The 13386-nt window shown below is 34.0% G+C and overlaps 1 protein-coding gene across 8 annotated transcripts in view; it reads right to left on the bottom strand.

Annotated features, from left to right (window-relative positions):
* Positions 1 to 13386, bottom strand: part of RAD54B (RAD54 homolog B) — a 250288-nt gene that overhangs the window by 121329 nt on the left and 115573 nt on the right. For 4 of the 8 annotated variants that reach the window (XM_019713370.3, XM_019713372.3, XM_074316239.2 and 1 more), the window contains 4 exons: positions 11205 to 11466; positions 9476 to 9542; positions 6426 to 6626; positions 834 to 1691 (listed from right to left, as the gene is read on the bottom strand). In XM_019713370.3, coding sequence (XP_019568929.3) covers positions 1477 to 1691; positions 6426 to 6626; positions 9476 to 9542; positions 11205 to 11466 — 745 coding nt within the window. In that variant the 3' untranslated portion in view covers positions 834 to 1476. Of the gene's footprint in view, positions 1 to 833; positions 1692 to 4711; positions 4902 to 6425; positions 6627 to 8254; positions 8293 to 9475; positions 9543 to 11204; positions 11467 to 13386 lie in introns of those variants that run through there. The other 4 variants (XR_002135967.3, XM_019713373.3, XM_019713375.3 and 1 more) reach the window with 4 other exon arrangements.

Genomic DNA, 13386 nt, shown 5'->3' with positions numbered 1-13386 from the left:
TGCAGAGTTTGTTGGAACGCTTAGGAACATCTGTAAGGGGGTGAGGGAAGCAGGACTGGACAGAGAGAGAATCTAAACTGTAATGAAGCTGCAACAAAGGCCTCAATGAGGAATTCTGAAGTTGGAATGGTCCTTAGGGTTGCCCCAAATTAAGGTAAGGGGGCTGGGCCACCCTGCAACAACAAATTACTTGATGCCAGTCACCTTGAAAGGGAGTGAACATTGGGTGAGGCAGCTCCTTTCAGCTGAGGGTGACTCTTAGGGAGGGTTTTGGCTATGAGTGGTCGCAGCCAGCTGGGGAATGAGCACCTTGGTCATGAAGGAGGCAATCTGGGCAGCACACTCAAACATTCATTACAGTTAAGACAGACAATAAAGTTGCTAGGCCCTTACTGTATTTTTTAAGGATTTTACACCAATGAATAATGTGATTCAAGACAGATATTGAAAGTTTTATACATAAAGCCTCACATATGGGGTCTATACATAAGGCCAAGAAACACCATTTTTGCCTATCATTAGTTGACTACTTCCTCACTGACAAATTTGGTCTCAAACTGCCTGTTCATGAATTCTAGATGTACAACTGCCCAGGTTGGCACTATAAATCTAAAGAACTCTGATTTAATGATACGCAATTGAGTATATATCCAATACCTCAAAACAATATTCAGTCCAGACAAAATTTTCCTAAATGGAAGCAAAAGTTGATTACAAAAGCACAAAATGGAGTTAAATAAGTAACTCCTTTTGTTGACTTCAGTCTTCTATTGCTTGCTTTGTGCATTAAAACTCTTTTTAATGTCAAAAATTACTATAGACACACCTTGACATAGTGGTAGTTGAATATTTATTCAATGTACAAATAATGTTTGGTGGACATAACTTTATAGACTGCATACCAGTGCCCCATGAGTCTGAGCTCTCAAGACAAGGAACCAGTGCTCTGATGTGTCCCATCATCCTTCCTTTCTTGCCCCAACCTACTGATCATTCACACTCAAACTGCCCTGCAGCAAATATCACCTCCAATATCTTCAGCATCTGCAATTGTAGTCTATGACCCTCTTTCTCCCTTGTGCTATTGTTTAAATTTATCAACTTTTCAATTAGTTCACACATCTATGTCTAATATTCCTAATCAGATTAGATTTCCCCAAGACAGAGATTAAGTATTTTATTTTTTATATTCCTTATGAAAATTCCTTAGTAGGTACTTGATAAAAGTGCATTTATTATGGAATTATTAATAAACAATTACATGATAGAAGTATGTCTTTAATGTTTCAACATTTAAAAATACATACAAAAAATTTAAACTCCAAAAATTTTGACTGTGTATCAAAACTGTGATACACTTTGCAAAAAATTTATTATTATAATTTAAATAACTATATTAGTTTTCAAAAATTACATTCAATAACTATGTTATTTTTTTAAAGGGGAAGCAAGGGAATATCATGAAGTAATCTTTCATTATAGAGCAGTTTGATTGGTTATATTCTGAAAAACGAATGACACATTTTCTCTTATTCTTTCAAGAAAAGGATCTGTAAGATTTAAATGATCTCCAGAAAAATGTTTCCATTGCTTCAGCTGTGACATGGAGAGAGGTTTCAGGGAGTTAAACTTCTGGTGTTGTGGACCAAGCTGACAATTTCTAGAGATAGGGAATTTTTCCAATGAATCACCTGAAATAAGTAAAACAATGAGAAAATCCTTAAGCCAAATCAATATCCTACTATATATAGTACATTTTTAGTTTACAATATAATGAGTTTATGTAATTTATTACATTTTGGTTTCTGACTTCAAGCACCTTATGGTTTAGTGGGAAAAAGATACATTAAATAAATAATCATCCAAAGAGATATATAACAGGTCCACAATCCCATGTCTAAAACATTTGGGTAAGATGTTTCCAAATTGAAAATGTAACTGGAACATTCTGGGACAGCACACCATAATCAAGCCTATTAATATTCTGCAGCAAATCATTAGTAGAATAGTTATCAAATGGGTTAAAGACTATTGAAAAATTCACATCCATTTTAGTAAGGTTTTTGCCACCAAACAAGTTTGTTGCAGATTTATAAAGATAAAACAAGTTTGGTCTTTCAAGGTTTCTGGATTTCAAAGAACATAAGGGACTGTGGAGCTGTATCACAAACAGAGATAAAGGTATGAAGTTAAGGATACAGGGGACATATCAGATACAGGGATATGAGCACAAATAATAAGATAAACTGACTTGTTTTATTAAGATCTGAAAGATGAGAAGGCAAGAAGTAGATGGGGGAAGAGAGGTAAAGCATTTCAGGAGAGGGACATACAAAGGTTACGAAAGGGAAGAGACATATGCCACAGCTGAGGAATTGATAAGAGCCTAATGCAATTAAAGCCGAGAGAGCAAAGGCAAAGAATAACACAAGAAGAGAAGTTGGGTAATGAAAGGTGAAGTGCACATTCAAGAGCTGGATTATGCAAAACATAATCAAATCATGAATGGATAAGGCTAGTAGTTATTCACTAAATCCATTTCTCTTTCCTCAGGGCACTTAGTCACATTTCCCAGCCTTCCTTACAGTTAGGTGCAACCACTGAGTCTGACATACAGAATGTGGATGGAAGTGATGTATCACTTCCCGGTTTGGCCTATAAAAACCCCTTACAACACATGGTTTTCTACTTTTTTCTTCTCTCACTTGCTGGCTGGCAAATGCAGGGATCCCAGCAGAGAACTCAAATCTAAAGATATGGTAGAGCCCAAAGTGAAAGAAGCGTGGATCAGAAAATCACCTTATAGAAGACTGTACACAACGTTCTATGTGACTTGTTACATGAGTAAGAAATATACTTCTATTGTGATAGGTCACTGTGATTTTGAGTTTCTTTTATAGCACTTACCCTACCCCAACTGACCACTTTAAAGATTTTAGTGTATTCTAAGATCAGTGGAAGCTATTGAAGATTTTATTTTTTTACCGTTTAATTATGAGAAATTTCAATTGCATATAAAAGTTGACAAGATAGAAAAAAGAACCTACAGGTTTATATTCCCCACCTTCAGTAACTATCAACTAATAGCCAATCCTGTTTTACTTAGACCCCACTTTCTCCACTTCCTTATTATTAAATATATAGCACATATCATTTCGCCTGTAAATTTTTCACTATGCATTTGTAAAAGATAAAGACTTCCCTTTAAATTTTATCATACCTAAAATAGTCGGTTTCCTTAATATGAAAATCCTGTCAATGTTTAAAATAATTGAGGTTTTAAGAAAACAGATGACAATACTGCCTTGAGAATCTAGAAGACAATAGAATAATACCTTCAAAGTATTGACAAAAAACAAATGATCAATTTGCTAGAATTGTACACCTAGCAAAGATGGCATTTGAGAGAGAGAAAAAACAAATACACTTTGTAAAAATAAAAGATTGACAGGATACACAAAAAACTAATACTGGTGGTTTTGTTGGGGGAAAAAAATACAAACAGTAGAAATGAATCAAAATATATCAATTATTGTAATAAACATAAACGACTAGATGCTCTAGTTAAAAAAGAACATCATACTAGATAAAAAAGAAAATCCAGCTTTATGCTATTAACAAGAAAGACACCCAAACCATACGAAGACAGAAATATTTAAGGTAAAAGAACAGAAAAAGATACACCAGACAAACATTAAACATAAGAAAGCCAGTGTAATATATTAACTTAAGACAAATGAAAGCAAAAGCCATTAGGGATAAAGAAATCACTACATAACAATAAAACAAATAGATCATAACGAAAATAAATTCACAAAGAAGATATAAAATATATAAAGCAAAAATTGACAGAATAATAAGAAACTGTCATATTGCAAGATTTTAACATATTTCAATAATAGATATATCTAGCAAAAACTAAGTTATTAATAGAAAAACGGTCAAGGACACACAGCTCTTAAACAAAGGAAAATAATGTTCAACTTCACTCATAGTAAGAGAAAAGCAAATTAAAACTAGACCAATATTACACTTTTTGCAAAAATCCAATCATTTGATAATGCACTAAATTGACAAAGCTGTGGGGAAATAGCCACTTTAATACATTGTTGATGGGGTGCAAATGATACAACCCCCACTAAAGGGAATTTTAGTAATATCTATTAAAATTACAAGTGCACATATTCTTTGACCCAATAACACTGATAATTTACCTTATAGATATACTTGAAGATATGGAAAAGGATTTAGAAATAAAGATATATACTCACTGTACATTTATGGGGGATAAATATATAAATGATGGTATAGTCATATAATAGACGATTATACAGCAGAGGGAAAAAAGAATGAGGAAACTTTCCGCAATGATACAGAAAGACCTCAAGATACACTATTAAATAAAAATGGTGCAGATATACACATATACTACGCTACCCGTTATTGGGGGGAAAATGGACAAGAACATATATTCAGAGTTCCTTAAATGTGCATAAAAATATATCTAGAAGGATACACAAAAAACTAAACTAAAAATATATCTAGAAGGATACACAAAAAACTAATACTGCCAGAGGCTCACAGGGATGTCCAAGAGAAGACTCAACCCGAAGTGACGGTGACCGGGTTCCTGTCTCCACCAAAGAAAGAATTCAACAGTGAGACAAATGTGGGAAAGTGAAAGTGATTTGTTGAAAATGAAAGTACATACTTGAGAGGAAAGTGCAGGTGAATTCAGAAAACGTATGGAGTGGAGGAAGTCACAATCAGGGGTATTTATCCCTCCCAAAGAAGAACTGGTGACCACCCATTGAGATGGTTTATTCATCTCCTCCCCGCTTTTTCTTATTTGGTTCCTCAGGAACTGTCATGGTGTAAGATGCATGATGGGAGTCTAGTTACTGAAATGTAAATGAGATTATAATGACATTATAATTAGCTAAAGGTCAGGTCCCAGTAACAGAAATCAGCCTAGATTAAAAAACTGGTTCTTGTTTTTCTCCAGCTGTAGGCACTGAATACAGTGACTTGTATTTGTGTAATCAGTGAAGCACCTCACGTTGTACCCTGGAGGGGGTTGTCAATTTCCTAGGCTACGTGTGTTTCCTCAGTTTCCAATGGGGTAGAAGGGCTAGAAATTAGGCAGATAAGAATATTGTGAGAGGAAACGTTTTCTCACCATATACATTTTATATTATTAAATAGTTGAGCTATGGAAATATGTTACCATTTTATGACATAAAACAGTAAATTTTTAAATCTATGAAATAAGACAAAATTGATTTGGAAATAGAAAATTTGACTAATACAGCAGAACTCTAAACTAAGTAATTAAGAGAATACACATGGTTTTCATGTACAAAAGAAACATTTACAAAGTGACCACATACCAAGCCAAACATTAAGTCTCTATAGCTATCAAAGAATCAATATCATGCACACCATATTTCAGACTACAATGCAGTAGGCAGAATTCAACAACAAAAACTAAAATACATTTTAAAACACTTTGAAATAATTCATGAGTCAAAGAAGAAATCATAATGGAAAATTCAAAATATTTAGAACTGAATAATAAAAAGACTGCGTATCAAAATTATGAGATTCAGCTTAGAGGAAAATTTACAGCACTAAATACTCATTTCGTAAAAGACTAAAAATCATTAAGCTAAGCATTCAATTTGAAAAATAAGAAAAAATATTAGAGTAAATACAAGGAAAAAGGAACAGAAAATAAAATGAGCAGAAATTATTAAATTAGAAAACATACAAGACAGAATCAAATATTGATTTATATGAAACATAAATTCTTCCATGTCAGTCTTGTGCAGTCTAACTTCTTAAACCAACGCAATATAATTTATCAAGTAATTTCCAACTACTGAACATTGCTCACTGAAGGCCTACTGGTGATCCAGTTTCTATTTAAATGATGTTAACGATAGGGGGCTGATATTTTTAGCTTCACTTAAGCAGCACTAGCAGTTCATCAAGTACTGAGAACTATGGTGGCCCTTACTAACTGCCTCAGAAAATATGACCCTATTATGATTAAGTTCTACATAAAATAAACAGAGTAGGATTATTCTGTCAAGTGTATGTTTTTTTGTGAACTAGAAATAAATACTAAAAAGATTATTGTAATTCTGAAGCCATCATATCAGGATTTGAAAGATTTTCCCAAATAAGTTAAATTTCTCAAAACTGATTCAGAAATAAGATGCTACATTGAGAGAACTAATAAGTTATAATTAATATTTTCCCAAATAGACATCTGGCAATTGCTCTACGATGTGAGGGGGGGAAAAAAAATAACCACTAACATATACAAATGGTAAATATTTTATTCTGTATTTAAATATTTTCAACTGCTGAAGAAAGACAAATTAACTTTACCATTGTAACAGAATCAAAATACAACAAACCTGGATGATCTTGTTCTCCTGTACATTCGCAGTCAAGCAGGTCATGAGTAACGCAATGTGAATTTTCATGTAATGTGAACAAATTTTTAAGTTCCTCTACTGAAAACTGAATATGTTCAGATGTCCTGGTGAGGTCTACAACTGCCCCAGAAAGACCCTGCTTACTGATCTGCCTTTGATAGATCTTTTCTTCTATTGTACCTGAAGAGAAAACATTCATTAGAATAACAGACATGTTCGCTACTATGTATAGAGAACCACAAAGATTCCACCAAAAAACTATTAGAACTGATAATTTAGTAAAGTAGCAGGATACAAAATTAATATTCAGAAATCAGTTCCATTTGTATACACCAATAATAAACTATTGGAAGGAGAAAGTAAGACAACAGTCCCATTTACAATTGCTTAAAAAACTGTAAAATTTAGGAATAAATTTAGCCAAAGAAGTAAAAGATCTGTACTCAGAAAATTAAAGACATTGAAGAGAGAAATTAAAGAAGATACAAATAAATGGAAACACCATGCTCATGGATAGGAAGAATTAATAAAGTTAAAATGTCCACAATGCGCAAGGCAATATATAGATTCAATGCAATAATTATCAAACTACCAATGACATTTTTCACTGAAATAGAACATATAATCCTAAAATTTATATGGAACCAAATAGCCACAGCAATCTTGAGAAATAAGAACAAAGTGGAAGGTATCATGATACCTGACATCAAATCATATTACAAGGCTAAAGTAATCAACTCAGCATGGTACATCCATAAAAACAGACACATAGATCAATGGAACAGAATAGAGAGCCCAGAAATGAATCCATAACTATATAGTCATTTAATCTACGACAATGAAAGCAAGAATTTACATCGGGGTAAAGACAGTCTATTCAATAAATAAATGGTGCTGGGAAATCAGGACAGACACATGCAAAAATATGAAGCTGGACCACCTCCTTACACCACATATAAAAATAAATTCAAAATGGATTGAAGACTTAAATAGAAGACCTGAAACCATAAAACTCCTAGAAGAAAATATAGGGAGTAAATTTGCAGACATTACCCTTAGTAACATTTTTATTGATATATCCCCTCGGGCAAGGGAAGTAAGAGAAAAAATAAACATATGGGATTACATCAAACTAAAAAGCTTTTTCACAGCAAAAGAAACCATCAATAAAACAAAAAGCAACCTACTGAATGGGAGAAAATATTTGTCAATGATAAATCTGATAAGGGGTTAATATCCAAAATTTGTAAAAAAAAACTCATCCAACTCAACACCAAAAAACAAACAATCAAATTAAAAAACGGGCAGAGGACATGAAGAGACATTTTTCTAAAGAGGACATACAGATGGCCAACAGACATATGAAAAAATGCTCAACCTCACTAATCATTAGAGAAATGCAAATAAAAACCACAATGAAATACCACCTCACTCTGGTCAGAATGGCTAGCATCAATAAATCAACAAACAATGAGTGCTGGCGCAGATGTGGAGAAAAGGGAACCCTTGTGCACTGTTGGTGGGACTGCAGGTTGGTGCAGCCACTATGGAAAGCAGTATGGAGGTAACACAAAACTGGAAATGGAGCTACCTTATGAACCAGCAATTCCACTCTTAAATATCTATCCAAAGAAATCCAAAACGCTAATTCGAAAAAATTATGCACCCCTATGTTTATTGCAGCGCTATTCACAATAGCCAAGACATGGAAACAACTGAAATGCCCATCGGTAGACGACTGGATTAAGACACTGTGGTACATTTATACAATGGAGTGTTACGCAGCCATAAAAAAGATGAAATCTTACCATTTGCAACGATATGGATGGACCTCGAGAACGTTATGCTAAGTGAAATAAGTTAGACGGAGAAAGACAAATACCATATGATCTCACTTATATGTGGAATCTCAAGAATAGAATAAATGAACAAACTAATCAGAAACAGTCTCAGAGATATAGAGGAAAAACTGAGGGGTGCTAGATGGGAATGGGGGATGGGGATGAGGGAGAAGGTGAGGGGATTTGGTAACCACAAGATTGGCATGGGGATACAAAAGACAGTTTGGGGAATATAATCAATAATGTTATAAAGATTTTGTACAGTGTTTGATGGACACTTGTTTTATTAGGGAGACTATTTCATGGATGGTGTAGGTGCCTCACCACTGCAGTGTACACCTGAAGCTGCAGCAGAATAATAATGAATGTCAACTATAATTTAATATATATATATATATATATATATATATATATATATATATAATCACAGGATGTGGAGTACAGCATAAGGGATAGAGTCAGTGGAAGTGTAACAACTATATACGATGTCAGAGGGGTAGTAGATTGGGGGTGGTGGGTTATCACTTTGTGAGGGGTATAAATGTCTAACTATTACTAATACATTGTTTTGTACACTTGAAACTAACAATAAAAATAATAATAATAATAATGAAGAAAAAAGAAAGCACAAATTGGTAGCCACAAGATTGCCACAGGGATATGAAAGACAGTTTGGGGGATATAATCAATAATGTTATAAAGATTTTGTAGGGTATCCAATGGACACTTGTCTTATTAGGGAGTACACTTCATGGACAGTGTAGAAGCCTGACCTCTGTAGTGTACACCTGAAGCTGAATAATAATGAATGTCAACTATAATTTAATATTAGTATATATACATAGTCATAGGATGTGGAGTACAGCATAGGGAATGGAGTCAGTGGAATTGTAACAGCTATATATGATGCCAGAGGGGTAGAAAATTGGGGGGGGGGGGTCATCACTTTGTGAGGGGTATAAATGTCTATTACATTGTTTTGTACAGCTGAAACTAATTTTAAAAATGTGAAAAAAATAACAATAACAGACATGTAACAGGGTAAAACATGTTTAGCACGACAAGAAAAGAACAATATTCTTCATATTAAAATACACATTAACAAAAATTTTTTAAATTTATTTAATTTACAATTTTTTAATTATTCAAAAAAGCATATGTGTTTTTTTCACACTGAAGGGTTATTACCTGTGGTAAGGAGTCTGTAAATATGTACAGGATGTTTCTGACCATCTCTCCACACTCGAGACATTGCCTTAGAAAATAAATGAGAATTCTGACAGTACAGTAGAAAAAGCCCACTCCACATAAGCAATTTGCATGAACACATTTCAGATTAGGAATTCTAGATTTTACTTATAGCTTCAAAAAACAAAGCTAAGGCATACCAAAGCATTCTCTACTTCATTTTTTTTTCTTAGAAAGTGAAAAGGATGAACACTACTGTGATACTGTAAAATAACTGCAGCGGTGCCAAGCAACAGTGAAAGAAAAGGTCTATTTGCATCAAAGAATGGGATAGCAAGTTTGGACAGCAGAATGCAAAGAACTACTATGTTTCTCTGAAAATAAGACCTAGCCGGACCATCAGCTCTAATTTGTCTTTTGGGGCAAAAAGTAATATAAGACTGGGTCTTAGAATAATATATATGATATGATATGATATGATATGATATGATATGATATATGACATGATATATGATATAATATGATATGATATGATATAGCATGGGAATGGAGGGTTTATTCCCAGTTCAAAGTCACCCCTGAGGAATCCCTAGGATACCTGTAATCAGTTCAGGTTCTAGGTAGATCCTAGTGATTTCAGGATTTATCAATGATACTGTAAAGAGTTGATGTTTAAACCCAGCACATTACAAAGAAAAGTCTGGCTTTCCAAACACCTCCTGGGAGATAGCCTCTAAGTCCGTGGAATAATCTATTTGATAAGAGCATCTTCGTTCACCTGGGGACTTGAGCCACACCAGACAGTTTATGCTAACAATGTGATTTAAGTGGGGGATTTAAACCTGTAGTATCAGTTTGATCTCTGGTGGGGCTGGAGACTGAGAAAGTAAGGTCAGGAATTTGGGTACTCTATGACTGCATGATCGACCTCCATCAAGAACTCTGGACGCCAAGATGCAAGTGAACTTTTCTGATTGACATTATTCCATATGTGTTGTCACTCATCGATGCTGGGAGAATTATGTATTATCCATATAACTCTAGTAAGAGTGAACAGATGAGAGCTTATGCCTGGTCCCTTCTGGACTCTGCCCTATGTGCCTTTTACCTTTACTGATTTGCATCTACATCCTTTCACTGTACTAAACCGTAAGTGTTAATATAGCTATTTTCCTAGGTTCTGTGAGTCTTTCTAGTGAATCACTGAACCTGAGGGTTGTCTTGGGGTCCCTTAACACAGATACCAACACAGATACAAATCTATAGAAAGAAATCTGAAAAATACATGAAGATGGACTGTATTATGAAGAAAATCAAAGTCTTCTTCTGAAACATTTTCCTAAATAAGCTGATTTTTATCTTTACTGTACCCTGCACAAACATTGATCACAGAATCTATATTTTATTATCTTCCCCTGATGGTCATACTCATCATGAAGACCAAACTGTGAAATGAATTACAACCGACAGAAATATAGGCTTGTGTTTCAATACCGGTTCTACCTCTTACAAGCAATGTGACCTAGAACAAGCGTTCATAACTTCATCTGCAAAATGGAATCATATCTACACTTGTAGGGTTATTATAAAGACTAAATAGATGGAAAGCACTTAGCAAAGTGCCTAAGGCAAAATAAGCGCTCAATATGCAGCGGCTATCATACATCATCTCATCTTTATATCACCAGTAGGCATTCTATAGTATTTATTTAACGCATAATAGTCCTACCTGAATATCAGTGGCTGGATTCCAATCAATGTCATAGAGAATTAAGTGAGATCCTCCAACAAGGTTAAGTCCCACACCACCAGCTTTTGAACTTAACAAGAAAATAAAATCAGTAGAGTATTTACTATTGAAGCAATCAACAATTTGCTGCCTTTGAGAGATAGGTGTTTGTCCATCAAGTCTTGTATAAGCATATCCATGCCACTTGCATACTTCTTGTAAAATATTCAAGGTTTGTGTGTAATTGGATACCAACACCACCCTGTCAAACAATAAAGATTTTTTTATGTATACAATTTAAAGGCAGCATTAGATTTTTTTAATTTGAAATAAAACACAAAACAATACTATCACTCATTGTTTTTGTTTTTTTTAATTAGTTTCAGGTGTACAAAACAATGTAATAGTTAGATATTTACACCCCTCTTCCCCAATTTACTACCCCTCTGACATCGTATATAGTTATTACAATTCCATTGACTCTATTCCCTATGCTATACTCACTGATATTTACAGAACATGCAACAATGACCATGTACATTAAAACACAGGTTCTCCAAACTCTAAAAAAATAACTAAATAAAATAGAGGCAAGCATCATACCAGGTAAGTGTTCCAACAATGGTTATAAGGATTCTCAATGAACTTAGGGGAAGAACAGATGAACTAAATGAGAAGTTCAACAAAGAAATAGCAAACATAAAAAAGGATGTAGAAACTATAAAAAAGAACAATGAAAAATGAAGAATATAATAACTGAAATGAAGAATGTACCAGAAGGAATCACCAGCACACTAGATGAAGCAGAGGATTAAATCAGTGATTTGGAAGATCAGAAAACAATCAGAACAGAAAAAAAAAATAAAATCAAGAAAAATTAGAATGGTTTAAGAGGTCTCTGGGACATCAAGTGTAACAACATTTGCATCATAGGGGTATCAGAAGGAGAAGAGAAGAAGCAAAGAATTGAGAACGTATTTGAAGAAATAGTAACTGAAAACTTCCCTAACCTGGTGAAGGAAACAGACATACAAATCCAGAAGTGCCAAGAGTCCCAAACAATATGAAGCCACAGAGGCCCACACCAAGACACATTATAATTAAAATGGCAAAGTTTAAAGGCAAAGAGAGAATCCTAAAAGCAGCAAGAGAAAGGCAACTAGTAACTTATATGGGAGCTCCCATAAGATTGTCAGCTGATTTCTCAACAGAATCTTTGCAGGCCAGAAGGTATTGGCAAGAAATATTTAACGTGATGAAAAGCAGGGACCTACAACCAAGGGTACTTTACCCAATAAGGCTATCATTTAAAATTGAAGGACAGAGAAAAAGCTTAGCAGACAAGAAAAAGCTAAAGGAGTTCATCACCACCAAATCAGTATTACAAGGAATGTTAGAGGGACTTCTTTAAGATCAAAATTATGAATAATAAAATGGCAATAGCTACATATCTCTCAATAATTACTTTCAATGTAAAGATTAAATGCTCCAATCAAAAGACATAGGAGGGTTGAATGGATAAGAAAACAAGACCCATACATATGCTGACTAAAAGAGATCCACTTCATTTTGGAAGATGTAGACAGACTGATAGTAAATGGATGGAAAAAGATATTTCATGTGAATGGAAATAAACAAAAAAACTGGGATAAAAATACTTATACCAGGCAAAATAGACTTAAAAAGAAAGGCTATAATAAGAGACAAAGAGGGACATTACATAAAGATAAAGGGATCCAACAAGAGGATACGATCCTTATAAACATTTATGTACCCAATGTAGGAAGCACCTAAATATACAAAGCAAATATTGACTGATAAAACGGAGAGATTAACAGTAATACAATTCATAGTAGGAAACTTTAACACCCCATTAACACTAATGGACAGATCTTCCAGACAGAAAATCAATCAAAAAGAAAACAGTGGCCTTAAGGACACACTAGACCAGATGGATTTAATTCACATTTTTAGAGCATTTCACCCCAAAGCAGCAGAATATACATTCTTTTCAAGTACACATGAAATATTTTCCAAAATATTGGAACACAAAACAAGTCTCAATAAATTTAATAGTACCAAAATCATTTAAAGCATCTTCTCTGACCACAATGGTATAAAACAAGAAATCAATTGAAAGAAAAAAAATTGAAGAACACACAAACACATACAGACTAAATAA

This window comes from Rhinolophus sinicus, chromosome 6 (assembly GCF_057876585.1).
Source record: "Rhinolophus sinicus isolate RSI-liver-muscle chromosome 6, RSI-T2T, whole genome shotgun sequence".
Lineage (NCBI taxonomy): Eukaryota > Metazoa > Chordata > Mammalia > Chiroptera > Rhinolophidae > Rhinolophus > Rhinolophus sinicus.
Note: the sequence above shows the minus strand (reverse complement) of the source record. Positions and strands in the feature narration are given on the sequence as shown.